Source organism: Numida meleagris, chromosome 2 (genome assembly GCF_002078875.1).
Source record: "Numida meleagris isolate 19003 breed g44 Domestic line chromosome 2, NumMel1.0, whole genome shotgun sequence".
Classification (NCBI taxonomy): domain Eukaryota; kingdom Metazoa; phylum Chordata; class Aves; order Galliformes; family Numididae; genus Numida; species Numida meleagris.
Window position 1 is genome coordinate 86,294,180 of NC_034410.1, and position 15,853 is coordinate 86,310,032.

General features: G+C 41.4%; 1 protein-coding gene across 2 annotated transcripts in view; it reads right to left on the bottom strand.

Moving 5' to 3' along the window:
- ANKS6 (ankyrin repeat and sterile alpha motif domain containing 6) overlaps window positions 1–15,504 on the bottom strand; it is a 39,901-nt gene extending 24,397 nt beyond the window's left edge. The window contains exons 1-6 of one of the 2 annotated variants that reach the window (XM_021387420.1): window positions 14,496–15,501; window positions 11,145–11,644; window positions 7,289–7,333; window positions 4,184–4,388; window positions 2,340–2,446; window positions 743–891 (exon numbers count right to left, since the gene is read on the bottom strand). In XM_021387420.1, coding sequence (XP_021243095.1) covers window positions 743–891; window positions 2,340–2,446; window positions 4,184–4,388; window positions 7,289–7,333; window positions 11,145–11,644; window positions 14,496–14,842 — 1,353 coding nt within the window. In that variant the 5' untranslated portion in view covers window positions 14,843–15,501. Of the gene's footprint in view, window positions 1–742; window positions 892–2,339; window positions 2,447–4,183; window positions 4,389–7,288; window positions 7,334–11,144; window positions 11,645–14,495 lie in introns of both variants that reach the window. The other variant, XM_021387421.1, reaches the window with a different exon arrangement.

The window sequence follows — 15,853 nt, forward strand, 5'->3', positions numbered from 1 at the left end:
CTTAATTTTCAGTGCCAACTTCCATCTGTGGCTGAAACGAAGCCTACCCTCCCACCTAGAAGTCTGCTGCTTCATGATGAATCTAAACCCCTCCCTTTCATTGTTCTTACATTTAGATGAGAGAGATAGCCTCTGAAGTCTCTTTGGCTGTCCTGCACATCATCACAGTATTTTCGAGTACGTGACCCGAATTTCTGTTTCCTTCCTACATCATCCTTTTTCCTTCTAGTGTCAACTATAAAAGTAAAATATAAAGAACTACTGTTGCAATTTCCACATAAAACAAATACATAAATAAGCAGCTTCTCAGTGTGTTAGGAGACAAAAAAAAAAATCCAGTAACACATCCACACCCATTTCAAAGTAAAGATTAGTTGTGAGTACAGGAAAAGTCTACGAAAATTAGATTACATTTGGATGATTTAAAACTAGGATTGTAATGGAAATTCAGTTCCAAACTCATGAATGTAGTACCTTCCACTATTTAATTATGACCTCTACTTCTAGGCATTGAAATGTGCTTCGATGCTGACTTTTCTTTAAAAGTTTTCTCTTTGCCTTGTTACCTGAAGAGAAATAAAGCTGGACATACATTAGATTTCATATAACTACAAAAAGCTGTCAACCAGGAATTCAGAAAGGCAAAGACCCCCACAGCTAGTTACATATTAGATACAAACTACTTCTCGGCAATGACCTTCTCTGCTTCACACATGAAGGATGAATAAAGACATTTTTTTACCTTTAGACCTCCTTTGTCATCTGGCAGCATTGGGACATTTAAGGACTGCCTACTTCTGGAACAAGGCAAAGATGATCTGTTGTTCAGTTTATTCTTGTCCTTGTCTACTTGCATGCATGCTGATGCGAGTAACCGTACAAGTTCTGTGTCTAAAAGAAATAAATTAAGATACTTTTTATTCTATTTTGCTTTGCCAAATCACAACAGATATGCTGATGATCTTCCCGTAATTCCCACTGAAGTATAATAATAAATCTAAAACTCTCAAACAAAGCAGATGAATACCCACTTCTTTGTTTCTTGTCGTGTGTCTCCCACCTCTTCTCCCCACACAATGGGCTGCAGTCTTACCATCACCTCTCTAAAGATATTTAGCAGTATAAATAAGCATATGATTCAGTCAGAATCAGTGGTGTGACCAAGTGAACTGCCTGCTCTTGTACTCTGCATAAGTTAACAGCACTGTGGTGCTCCCTTTTCTCACCTGACATAGAAGAGAGCAGAGACAAACGAATATTCTTTCCTCAAGTGCAGGTTGCAGAAAAGAATCTTGAAATTAAATCCCAAAGAGAAAGGAGATGTTCAGCCTGGACAATGAAGGGACTGAAAAGACATGGTAAGAAAAAAAATAGAGGAAAAAAGTAAGAAAAACGGAAAGGAAAAGGTAGAAACAAGAACAAGTATGAGATGAGGACAGGAAAGCAAAAAACTATTCTGTAAAATTGTACTGTACACAGAAATAAGGAAAGACTTTTAGAAGGGCAGACAGAACTGACCTATATATTCCTCTTTCTGAACATGTAACTAGATGAACTATTTGGTCCTACAAGTAGTTAATTATATGAAAAATACATTTACTGTATTCATTTTCTAAAATTTCATACTATTAGTGATCAACTTTAGACAAAGCAAAGATAAGCACCATTGTGAGTAAATACAGAGAAAATGCACTAATTCCATTAGCAGTATGGATTTTCAACTTTGGAGAAAGCAATCCAGGCACCAGGTAAAGTCAACAATGAAGTCCCAAATTAACTAGGCTAAACGAACTACAATAAAATCTAAAGGTATTTGAGGCCTCCCCAAAGCATGCTGCCTTTTTTTAAAGCACCCCTGTGGCTAACAATTTGAAGACTAACGTGATTTTGCTTAGCTTTTACAGATCTAGTGGGAGCTTCAGCCAGTTCCTTCGTCTTGTTCTGATTGCACTCTCTTTGTCCTGTCCCTACACTGCTGCTTACTCAGTGGAAACTTCTAGCTCCAGTTCCTAGTTCACTGCTCAAGATACCACGGAACGCCCGGGCCACAATAATTAAATAACACTGAACAGGTTCTAATGACAAAAACACCACATTTTGGAGCACTTTCAAAAACAAAAACAAGAGGAACAAACTCAGTTAGCCCATATGTGTATATATCCATCTGAATAATTAATTCGAGAAACATCACTTTCAGACAGTACCCTTACTTGGTCCAACCTAGCATGGACCTCAGCCAATAATCCGTAGAAACTTTAATGTAATTTCTGGATTGAAAGAGTTTATCTGTATATGTTGCAATTACAAACTCTTCCTCAGTGCTCTCTGAAATAACATACCTGGGTCATTCAGTAGCATTATCAAGTCAAAAGCAGTGTATCCGTTTTTTGCACGAAGATTGACATCAGCTCCTTGGTTTAACAAATACTTTACAACTTCTTTGTTTCTTCAAGGGAGAGAAAAAATAAATAAAAATGCATTGCTTATATGAGAGAAAGATATACACAGAGAAGACCAGTGCTCCATTTCTATCCTTTTACACCATTCCTCCTCAATTACAGATCAGTTTTACCTTTGCAATAGCTAACCAAGTATAAAATTTGTCCACAGTTTAACCAGGAGCTCCCATGATTCCTTTGTCACACAGTTTACTTCCTACAAACTGCACTAATTGGCATGCAGAAAGTCTGCCTTAAACTAATTTGAATAGTCAGTTTCTTAAGCTGCCCTTTAGAAATGATCCTGAGACTTGCTGCCCATTTCCCAATGAAACTTAGGGCAAAAAGCAGGTGGAAATACAAAGATCAGTCCAGAAGTCACTATACGACATCATTAATAATTAAAAACAACTTCTTATTCAGAACAGATAAGAAATTGCATACAATAAAAGGCAAAGTGACTAAAAATCATTTTGAACTCCAGACAGTCTTCACTTAGAGACAGATATTTCCTTGAAGTGTCTAGAATGCACAAACAAATCAGCAGTAAGTCATGATACAAACACCTTCTAGCAAAAGCCCATAAAAGCAATTTGCATAACAGGACTCACCATCCAATTCCCATCAACCCCTCTTCTTTCCCACACTCGTGAAAAAGTAAGCAGGACTTGCCTTGCAAATTAAAACCAATACTGTATTACAGCCTACAAAGTAAGTAAACAGCAAAGCTATGGGAAATATAATCAATACAAAATTCCTTGAGACTGACTACCACAGAAGCTGACAAACAGATCTCAACATCTCCACTTCAGAGCATTACCTCTATCTGAAGATACACCAAATAAAATCAACCAAAAGTGAAGAACAAATGTTCTTCCTATCTTCTAAAAAACTCTGCATATCCTTACTGTAGCTCCTCAACATTCCTCCCTTATATTTCTTCTACTCCTGAAAAATGTGTTCCCCATCCCGCCCTCCCATTCTGCACCTTCAGAGCACACAGAGTGACTCAATCCTTCAGAGTCTCTGGCTCACACAGACCTTGCTTGCAGAGGCGACCCCACCAACTACTGCCGCTCCTAACAAGGGGTAGCAGAGATTCTTGTGAGTATAAGGGTTTCCAGTCCTTGTTTTCACAGACAAGAGGAGTACCTGAATACAGGAGCCTCCTGGGTTCAGATATTGCCAACTGCAGGACCAAGATTACATGTGAAGTACCCATGCTGACTTCTGGGATTTGACTCCTTATAAAACAGCTTTAGAGAAAACAAGTAAGTTTTCCAGAGGACACATTTTGGAACAGTTAATGAAAACTTCAGAAGAGGGGAATCTTAAGAATGGATTTTGGATTGGAAAACAGAGCACAGACAAAGGTGACTGCCTTGAGTTTCATAAGTTTGTGTAGGCTTACAACCCTGTGTGTGGGTGGTACTACTTTAACAAAAGGCAAAGGCTAGAAGTTGGAATCTCCTAGTGCCTGCCTGGAGCACTATGTTCCCAGTACTTACAGAGGAAGATTCGAATTTCCAAATGCGCCACTCATTTCTTAAATCCAAACACATTCAGGTCTGCTCTGAAAAGCTCAGGACACCCTAAGGGTCTCAGAAGAATGAAGCTACAAGACTCTAAAATTCTAGAAAGAGCTCTCTCCTTCTAGAATCAATACCAAAAAGATTTTTTTTTCTATCTGGATGTAAGAAAATGGAAATTTCTTTTTTGTTAGACCCTGAGAGCATAAAACTTACCCATGGTATGTAGCTTGCATTAGTGCTGTCCAACCATGAACATTATCCTGTTTGTCAACATCAGCATTTTTCTCAACAAGGAGCTGGACAAGGGGCAGCTGTCCAGTTACAGCTGCAATCATCAATGGAGATGCGCCATCAACATTGGTAATATTGACCTGACTTGAGTCTTCATCAACTATCTCTTTAACCAGCTGAAAGTTGCCTGCAAAATAGTGATAAAAAGTAATCTACACATCAGCAATAGATAAATTCTCAGTCAGTGAATTAATACATATTGGGATTTGCTGTTATCAGCCTACATTTACTGGAAATAATAACTAAGCCATAAAGGCTGTATAAATCACAGTACATCTCATGTGAAGACGTGGGTAGGGAACTTTTCCATCAAATTGTCCTAAGAGGACGTACAAGAAACAGCAGTGATGCTGAGACACAGTCATTCAGCAGGACTAAGATCCCCAATCCATTTCCATAGACAGAAATCACAGAAAGCCACAATTCTAGGATCAAAAAAAGGTGAGTACAAAGGCACTATGAAAGGTGTTAGAGGTCAGCCTTACTTTGAGATGGAAGAACAACATCCAGTGTCATACTGACCCATAACTCCTCCCACAAAGATGGTTCCCTGTTTCTAAAAACCACTGCTTACGAGACATCACAACCTCTCAGGGAAAGAGTCTATTACAGTGCTCAACTTTCTAGTATTCAGAAAGGAATCTTTTTTTTTTTTTTTTAACGCTGGTTCTGATATTTAAATTAAATCTCCAATCTTCCCTACTCCTTCCTCAAGAGTAATGCATTATTCCTGTCATCTTTTTTAAAAGTAAACTTAATGTTCATGTTTCCACATAAAAGAGGCTGGTAGTCACCGAGATTACAAAAAAATATGCAAAATATGGGTAGTATTTTTTTTGTCTAAATCTTAATGAAGAGAGGAACAAGCATTGTTTAAAAAATGTATGAGGTACTCAGGGTCATCTTCTGAAAGAGAGTTTAAATTCACTCAGCTCCCTTACTTTTTTGATGTCGTATGGCAGACAAAAGCATGGAAGAAGCTAAGAGGAAAAAAAGATCTCTGATTGAATATGTACCATCGCAGGAACGGAGGCAAAAAGAAACAAATACTCAACTGCTGTGCAAATGGAAATACTTTCACGTACTAAAAAAAAAAACACCTTAAAACAATATACTGCTTTAGGGCACGGATTTCCCTCAACAGAATCATTGATGTCAATACTTTCCTTGGGAAGATCTTCATAACCCCAGATTAGCCCTGCAGGCACTGTGTGCCACCCTCAATAACAATCTAATTTCTTGGAAGGTGAAAGCACAGAACTGATTTTTCTTGTCTCAATTCAGTAAAAGACACCAAATGGCCTTTTTTAACGCAGAAGTACATGACAGAGTTCGTTAAACAGAAACCCTGGAACCCAAAGAAACTCCAGAATTGACTTTGAACTCTGGTCCTGCCACTTCTTAACCTAGCAAACCTTTTTTATATCCAACGATTTTAGAAAAATTTTTAAAAATGCACTAATATTCATTTGGCTCCCCTAAAACTACTTCTGACCCAGCACTAACATTTTCAAACCTCCAGCTAAGTCTCACGCATCTGAGAAGGGTAGCTGAATTGAAATCTAACTGACTCAAGGCTTCTGAGGAAGAAGTTTTGTAGCTTATGTATGGAGAGTTGACACTTAAAAGAGAACTCCCAGAGCCGTAACCTATTATCTCTTCCTCACCATTATGTCTGCTTATTACCAGTTCCAATAGTATGAAAACCCATAAAATTTCTGACATGGTGGCCTACGATGGTTAATTGAAAAGCAATTGTTAAAGTGCACCACAAAGAGATTAATCTCAATGCTTAGGCCGGGTTTGCACATTTGAAAATAATTTTTATTTGAATAAATTTTCAGTAGGAATGCAGCAAGAATAAAACTCAACAGATCACAGATAATTGTTGATATAAAGATGTGTTACTGAAATCCCTTTGAACAGATGCTGAAAAACTGGTATTTTCCTTCAAAAAATCACTCATCTACAAATTAGAAATTAAAAAAAAAAAGTAAAAATCCATTTGAAAGTTGTCGAGAGAGTACTCCTTAGGTTTCAGCTCCCCACTGAAAGCAAGAAGATGAGCCACATCAGAGGTTTCGTTATGATGCTGCAGTCAGAAGAAGGTAAATGGACAAAAAAAAAAGGCGGAAAGAGGTAGCTGTGCTGAAGCTTACTAATTCTACTTGCACATATCACTGTCAGGAGGGCTACAGGCAGCTTTCAGTGCTCTATGGATCAGATTTTCTATGCCACAGATGTAGAAAGTACAGCTCCAGACAGGATTACTAGGCCAAATGCACACCAAGACTGAATTAGCCCCACTGTCCGGGGCATCTTAGCCCAAGTAAGGGAAGGATGATAGGAGAAAGAGCAAACCCCTCCTGAGACTATCACAGGCCTCGTGGGACTCTTCTCATGTTTTCACTGGATGTAAGATTTAATTTCATAAGATTTAATATTCGTCCCATATTTGAGAAGATAAATAGATAACTAGAAAGCAGCTAGCCAGTCACCAGGAGTGCAACCCATCACAGTCTGGATCAAATTTAAATCAACAGGATGGCTCTGGCTTTTTGTATTTGCCACAAAACAGACCCATCAAAGGTGTGCTCATGAAAGTCACTCTTCGTCACGAGAGAACAGACAAGATCTGAAACGCTTTTTTCTCAAAGTAACTTTAAATAGCAACTAAAATGCTCATATGGAGAAGAGGCCAGCATAATTTTTGCAAAAATCAGCGAATTTATTTTTTGCACTTCACGCTTATAAGAAAAAAATGTCATGTTAAATGAAGCATAGTCTTGGAAAATACTAAATCACACTATTGTGGCACGAAGGGCACGACCAGGATCTCATAAATATCTTCTCACATTGGAACGTGAAGAAAAACAAATACAAACCACAGAAATAAATGTATTTGTAAAAATGAAAAGGAAGAAAGCGGTCATGAAAACAGAACACATTTCAGTTTCCCATGTTAGCAAACAAACATGCTGAGTGGTTACCGGAACCAGGCACAGTAGAAAAATCCTGTCAGCTTACCCAACTTCAAAGCATGAAAGACATCAGGTTGCTTCTTCTCTGTATCTGAAAAGCATAAATATTTCTATGAACAATAATTTAAAATGCAAACATTTCTTGTAAAATATTACAGCAAAAACTGTTAAAAAAATAAATTCTGCATAATTATACTATGAAATGAATACTCGCACATTTTGTAAGAACAAAGAATGCACAGATAACTTTATTCCCTTTGGTAAGAGTGACTTACCTGCAAGGCTCTCCATGCAGGGATAAGGCTACACACTGTAGTACTAGAGCACTGGTACCAGCTTTTTGCCTTTCAACTTCCATTCTGCATCAGGAAATTGTATTAGGCAATTTCTGTATTTCCTGCCCGGGAGACATATATCAATTAAAGAACCACAGTATGCTTCTGTGGTCTGGTGTGACCCTCTGTATAAAAGTAAACATTCAAATACTACAGGATTATTTTGGAAAGTGAACCAAAAGGATCCATTTTTTACTTTGTCTCAAGTTAACAGGTTAACTTTTGAAGGTCACAAAAATAATAGGGATGATCAAATACACACCTTGCTATTTGCACATTAATAGAAATCCGTCACTCCTAGATCATCATGACCTTAAGAACAACTGTAATTATTACAGTTTTAATACTTCGAGTGAAGGATCTTTCCTTCTGAACACCTTCCCAGTGTTTTGAAATGACTGATTCTGTGTCAGATGAGGGAAAAATAGTGACATATCTTGCACCTTCCACTCGAACCAGAAAAATGAATTTCTTTCTGTCTTCCAAAGCATTACTGACACTAGATCCAATGTGGCAAGAAGCATTTACAGAAAACAAGATGCTGAGAGGTCTCCCAAGACTGATTCTGATACGTTCATCATAAAACAGAAAAGGTCATAGTTTGACTACAAACATCATTTGAAAATGCCAAACAAAGGCAGTTGCTGGAAAGTCTGAAATAACTGGAGAAACTCTGTGGGTTCTGTTTCCCTCTGATTAAGAAACTGTTAATAGAAGGAACCGTATATGAGCTCACTGTTAGAAAACATTTCAAAGGATTAGTTGAGGAAAGGACCAGACTTTGTACTTGGCATGCGCAAAGTCTGGAACAGAGGCAGCCTCAGGGAGTAGGGAACCACAAGGAGGTGCCAGAAGGAAGGCCTACCGCCCCGTATGCTGAAGCAAGGACAGGGACTGCACACAGACAACGCCCAAGTCTTCAGGGGCAATACTGACTTTGTTACTGAAAACATCGCCGAGAAGAGAGGTGCTTTAATTTGGGATGCAGTTTGCCCTGTCTACGGCAGTGGCTCAGAAGAAGAGATCCTTTTTTGTTGCCTTCCAAAAGATATACCAGACTGCAGTGTGAGAGCAGACTAAAGCCATAGTCAAACATCAGTGTGGAAATTTATGTAGATGTTTAATATTTTTCATCTCCTCTCCAAGCCAATTTGTTCCTACCCTTCTGCTGATGGAAACTCCCCTTCAGCAGAGGTAGCAGGAACACTCATCTGCTTCACTGCAAATCCACTGTTCTAGCTTAAGCAGACTTTTTCCACCCTTTAAGTTAGATGATTACAGGAGACCTTCGACACTCATCAGGCTAACTATGCATGCACAGAACTTACGTACAAGAGCACAGGCAAGACAAAGGATATTGTATTAGCAAATCCCACCGATGCCTGACTCTGTGTAATGTAATCAATCAAGGTCTTTTTCTCAGAGGCTGCTCACGAGCAAATGCCTGCAGTCAGCCAGTTCTGCCTGGTAGCCTGGCTGTGAGAAAGTTCTTGCTCCAAACTTAACCTACAAGTCAGCATCTGACTGAGTTCAAATCTCCTCCGAAGCAGAAGGAAATGTCAGATTTCTGTCCTTCCTTCTTAAAGTACAAGGGAAGCCTGACCTGCAGGAGTCAATTTAAGTAAAAATTAACAAGCTTTAAGTAGGTGACTGGGATTGTGAGTGTATCTACCCTGCACTGTAACAGAGAAATAATTAGCTAAGATTTAAATAAACCTCTTTGGGTATCACAAGCTGCAGAAAGTGGACTAACACACCCTGAACGCTTTGTGCCACCAGGGCTAAATGCGTGGAAGCACCTGGGAAAGGTTCTTTTTAGGGTCAGTCCTATCCTTAAATTTCATAGTAAAAACTCTAGTGCTAGAAAACCAGAAGCCTATCCTTCCTTGCAGCTTTTACAAATGCTCTTGTTAAGCTTCTCCCAGCATCAGGCTGCATCATAAAGCACAAATATCTTGAAAAGTGACCCTGAAGAGCAACATACAGAATAAGGTCTCAACCTTTGAAATGACTTGTTGACGTTCAAATGTCCAACATGACATCCAGACAAAACTGATTTCATGAACAGATTTAACGCATTCTTATCAGCATAAACAAACTTCTGGAGAAGGAAAATGAGCCAATCCACAATACTTCAGCAAAACTAGTGTAAGACATTTGTAACATTTCAAAGTGATGGGTGACAACAGGCTCAGCCTTTTCCTTCAATAAAAAAGAAAAACCCAGGAAACTGCATACAAAATACTAAGTAATTTGTATTCAGGATACAGATTTACTCAGTAATTCAAAAAGAAAATAACTACTACCAATAAACCATATACTGTTCTGTCCTTCTGGCTGATTGTGTGGCACTGGACATAATGTTGAAATGTGGATAAAAAATACTGCAGTCAAAGTTTGCTCCTATCTTCCTTAGCCTTCAGATCATCTAGTACACGGTATTACTTCTCTTCAAAATCCTGGTTTTCTTATATCCTTTAACTCTCCTGGCTAAAGCTACCATCACATATTCATTAACAGCACAGTCACAGACTGTTTCTTTATCAGTTCCTTTATCTCATCCAGTGCATAATGTACGCATTACAATGCAGAATTAAAACCACCATAAAAGCAGCATTTCTGAATGTCATTTTACTTGAAATTTGCTTTGAAATAAAGTTGTTCTCATCTAATTTTGTACGTACGTTAGCGTAGTGTGCGTGCGCACATGCAGGCATATTCAAGTCTAAGGGGAGAAGGTTGCTTATAAATTTACGAAGTCCTGAAATTAATTAAGTATTCACCCCTCCTTCAAGGATCAGAAAAGTAGGGAACAAGATGACTTGAATGTGACACACGCTGAAAGGAATCTGATGATAAGTTCTAGAAAGACATTTAATCTTGATTGAAACTGTTAAGGTCTCTATATGTCTTCTAAGTCACCCCAGGTCTAAACCTCACCACCAAACACAATGCTTTATTTGCCATTTAAATTCTTCTACCTTTAAACTTTCAAGTTTTTTTTTCCTTCGGCTATCAGTCAAAAAGGCCCTCCAGTATTCGAGTTCTTGTCCTTAATGTGGACACATTATCAATTACTTCTCTTAATCACTTCAGGGAACTAGACAAATTGAACCTCTTTTGTCTCTCACTACAATGCAATTATTCTAGATTTTATTTTTTTTAAGTTTTATCTCCATTTGTGATATCCTTTCTTTGATATCTTACACTGTTTATGATGTTCCCTCTTTAGTCCCCTATCAAATAGACCTTTATAAATTTTAAATATAAGCATCTATAGCATGTGCTTTAAAGGTAAAAAAAAAAAAAGTTGAAAACTATATAGCAATTTAAAATATTCTGAATATTTTTTATTGCAGGACAGAAATTTTGTCATGCTAACGTGGAGGAAATCTGCTGAAGCTGAGCATTCCTGCTTCACCCAAGGTAGGTACACCTGGTCCAACATTCTTAGAAGTCCATTTACAAATTTTAAAGAACACAGTGTACATACAAAATAACTCCTTCAATTTCCAAATATAGGATCAAAACACCAAGAAAGCAAAAGACGAAAATGATGTTCCATACCTGTATGGAGTCTAATTGTTGTGAGAGACTCCAGGTAGTCCTTCATGTCTTTGTGCTTGAAGCCCATAGAGATTTCAAAAGGTGTTTTATGCAGTACATTGAGGTGATCAGGATTGGCACCTTTCTCCATGAGCTGCTGTGCTAAGCTCACCTTACCACTAACAGCTGCCAGCATTAAAGGACTCCAGCCCATAGTCTTCACAGTGTAATTGCAATCAGCTCCCCAGTCTAGTAACAGATGTACCACTGCCTCGTGTCCATGTTGTGCAGCTGCCATCAGTGGAGTGATGTCAGGAAGGTCATCTCTGCTGCTGTTAAGCACATTTGTGCTAAAATGATCATAATTGTCTACATAAGCTCCAGATTCCAGCAACAATTTTACCATGCTGACGTGGCCGCCTCTACAGGCCATTGTGAGGACACTGGCTCCTAACTTGTTCTGTGCGTTGAGATCAGCACCATTTTCCAGCAAGATGTGAGCCACGCTTAGGTGACCAAACCTTGAGAGAAAGAAAGAGGTATGAAAAAGGTGAGAATGAACATCTTGGATGATAGAGGCTTCTGAAGTACTCTGAAAACTGACATAATCCAAACACAGAAAATTTCATTACTAAACTGGCCTACCGACTAATGGAAAGGACTGGGCTACTATGTGGGATCACGCACAACTCAAAGAGGGTAGATTAAAACCTAAAGATGGTAGGTTCAGGTTGGATGTAAGTAAAAGTTTTTTACAGTGAGGGTGGTGAGACATGGGAACAGGTTTCCCAGGGATGTGGTGGATGCCCTGTCCCTGGAGACTTTCAAGGCCAGGCTGGACAGGGCTGTAAGCAACCTGATCAAGCTGAGGATGCCACCATACACTGCAGGGGAGCTGGACTAAATGGCCTTTAAACGTCCCTTACAATCCCAATCTGAGGATTCTATGATTCTATTTTATGTACACATTACTGAATAGGGCCATGATCACCTTACTGGAGGGGAGCAATCAACAGCTGAGGACTGTACCCTCCTAAAATGTTTCACATGCACCAGTGACCATGCCCATAAACTAGACACCAATTTAAGAGCATGCTCTGGCCAAAGCAACAATGTGCTAGCCTCAAGACATCAACGGAATAGCTTCCATAAATTACAGGCCCTGAAGTCAATTTCAGCCTTGTGTTCCAAGGCCTATATTAGAGTCAGGAATCAAAGCCAGTCTGTTTGTAGAGATCTTAAATAAATACCCTTTTTACTATTAAATGAGTAAGGTAAAAACTTCAAATAGTCAATACTAAAGAAAAAAGAAAACAAAGAAAAAGCCAGGCTATTATATGAAATAGTTCGCCCACCTTTTGTAATAGCATCATCCCCTACTTTGCAGTCGGGAAAAATGAACCAACTCCCACAGTGAAGGAAGGCTCAGTGAATACAGGCAAGTGTAAATTGCTCACAAAGCTCAGAAAAGAATACAGCAAGTGGCCACTGCTATCTTAAGGGAAGCTGAACTTATCTCAGCACTAGGGGAACAGAGAAGCTCTCCTTGTGTGAAAACGTTTGGAACTTGCATTCTGACACTGGTTTCACTGAAAGCACAGCTTTGGTGTCAACCAAGCACAAGCCCCAGTAATTTGTCAGTGAGCAAAAGGCAATCATGCAAGCCACCCCTCCAATCAGCTAGCTCGCAGTGAGGAAATGGGAACCTTCCACCCCTCCTCAGCTGAGAAAGTAATCTCACATTTTACTAAACATAATACATTTACAGGAGATGTACTTCTCCGGTGGTCATTGCAGCTACCATGCACTACTATATGCTTGTGCAGTGTTAAACACAATCAAGTTTTGATCCTGAAAGCTCCTTTTACACGCTAACAGAAAACAATTGTTATTTGAGGAAATCCCCAGGAATGCTACCAATTACAAAGAGCAGACATGGGACCCAGATTCCCTGGTGTCTTTGCAGAAGACACACAGTTGCAGAAGGAAGCCTCCAAGTGCTGTCTAGTGCTTAGTGTCTAACTTTGCCGCCTTCACTATGTCAATACAGCAGCTCCTGCAGTCACTGGAGACATGGTTACTTTTATACACATATGCTATCTCAACAGGACTAAACACAGCCAGAAAACTCAACACGTTCACAGTTTGAAAAGTACGTCTGTATGATTACTACATTTCCTTTTCGGTTATCCATTAAAAAAAAAATGTTCTGCCATTTCGAGCTTTCTCTGCAGATTTCTGTATCTATAATACTTCTCTAGCAGTAACAAATCATTTCTTTAAAAGAATTAGTGGGCTATGGTGACTTGGTTTATTGTCTTTAGAGAACGAGTGAAAGGTTTTCATTAAAGAAAAAATCTAAGAATGTTTTTGGTACTTTTTTTAACATTCATGAAATAACAGAACTGTTGAACCTTGTCTTCCTTGTTCTTACTGGAAAACCAGCTGTGTGACTCATTCTTTGGGAACTTTCTGTGGGCTTTAACTGAAAGGAGAATGTTGACTTTCAAACAGATCCTTTTCTTCCAAGTATTTTAATGTTATGAAAGAAAAAAAAAATACAAAAAACCTCTCAATCAAACATTCAATTCACACTGTCCTCAAATCTTGCAAAATACATAATCCCACGGAGTATTCTTGTATGTGAAGATAAACACAAACACAAGCAGCAGCAATGCCAGAGCCTTCTGCAGCTCTGTATTGAGCGATAGGAGAATGATACGATACACAAAGAAATCCGGTGCTGTCATTAACATCCAAAGTAATCATTTTGTGTATCCTCCAGTGATAGGTATATCATTCTCCATTCAGTAAAGGAAGGAAAAGCCAAAAGAAATCAATTATTTCCGTTTACTTTAATCTGTGTTATATCAGATATGATTTTTCAACAGGTAGATGTGAAAACAACAGAAAACGAAGCAAGGTTGGGAGGACGAGGGGCAGGCGGTGCTTCCTCGCTCAGGTGAAGGCTTTGGGGCACCAAGGCTCTGCACTGGGTCTGCTCAAGCAGCAACACAACGTGCCTAGCGTCAACCACCACACACCCCTCCATGCCCCCTCCATACCCTACACTGCCGTAGGAAGGGGAGGAAAAAGGAAACCCAGCACTTGACTAGAGCACTTATCCCCACCCACACTCTTTACCCACGGGGCCATCTTCTGGGGGGCCGACAGGTGACTACACCCTCAGCGCAGTCACAGCACTCCGCGGCCCAGCCCCTACGGGGCCCTCCCTCGCTTGCTCCGCCCTGGGGGCCGGAGGGCTGTGGGGGTCCGCCGCCTAGGCCGGTGTCCGCCCGCCTCGGGTATGCGGCGCGGCGGGACGGGGGCGAGGCGGGGCGGCGGTAGCCTTGGGGAAGCGGGCGCCCCTACCTGGCAGCCTGCATCAGCGGGCTCCAGCCGTAGTGGTTCGTGCTCTGCACCGAGGCCCCCTTCCGCAGCAGGAACCGCACCAGCTGCTCGTGGCCGCCAGCCGCGGCGAACTGCAGCCCCGTGTTGCCGGCCTCGTCGGTGCAGTCCACGGCGACGGCGGGGGCCGGGGCGGCGGCGGCCGCCTCTCCGTGGGGCTCCGCCGCCTCCTCGGTGCCGCAGGCGGAGGCGGCCGCCGACCCGGCGGTGCCGCCGGGCAGCCCCAGCAGACGCCGAGCGGTCTCGCAGTCGCCCTGCTCGCAGGCGCGGAGGAAGAGCTGGACCTGGGCGGGCACCCCGCACTCCCCCATGGGCAGCGCCGGCAGGGCCCGAGCAGCTCGGCCGCCCGTGCCCGCCCGCCCCCGGCGGTGGCTGGGGAGGCGGCGGCGAGGAGGAGGGGACTCCGTCGGCGGGAGGAGGCAGGCCGAGGGCGGCCCGACTGCCCTCGCGAGGTGGGGAAGGGAAGCCGTCTCAGCCGCGCTCCTCAGGGCCGGCGTTGCCTACTGGCCCTCGTCGCCTTGCCCTCTGCTCCAGCTGGTGCTTGAGGGGACGCGGTTCCTATGCCTTCTCCGGGGGTCTGTGTGCTTGCAGCTGTTTTCCACTCCGTATTCGTGCTGCCCTTACTTCCACATAAAGAACTAATTCCATGGTACATGTGTTCCTGCCCCTGCCCATCACAGCAAGCCCTCGTGACAGGGCTCAGTCTTTCACCTGAAAAAACAGTCCCTTTCTCCTGTTCTAGCATGGCTTCCACGACCCAGTTGCTTTCTGCCAGCCCAACTCCAGCTACATTATACCTCCACCATCCTGCTTAGTTTTTAGCACTCCTCCAGTCTTTCCCCTTCCTGCAATACAGGATTTGGTTAAGTAATCACCAAACAAACATCTCTTTGCACCCTGATAGTGCCCATTGGCTGGTCTTTCACTTTAAAGACTTTGAGTGTAAAGCTGATTTCTTGTGGCATTTTTAAGTCTCTTCCCTCAACTTTTAGCCTCCAAGTTAACTTGAAACTTTTTCCAGGTTACACTGAATTACAACAGCTAAAGTGAGAAAAAAAATGAAGCTCTGGTAAAATAAACTACAGTTGACCTGTCACTTAAGAATATGGTATTGTGCCCCTACAGCTTCCCCTAGATAATCATAGAATATCCTGAGATGGAAGGAACCCATAGGGATCACTGACTCCAACTCCTGGCCCCCCACAGGACCTTCCAAGATTCAAGACCTTTGTCTGAGATGAGTTACCAAATCGTCTTTGAACTCTGGCAGCTTGGGGCAGTGCCCACTGCCCTGTGCACCCTGTTCCATGCCCACCGCCCTC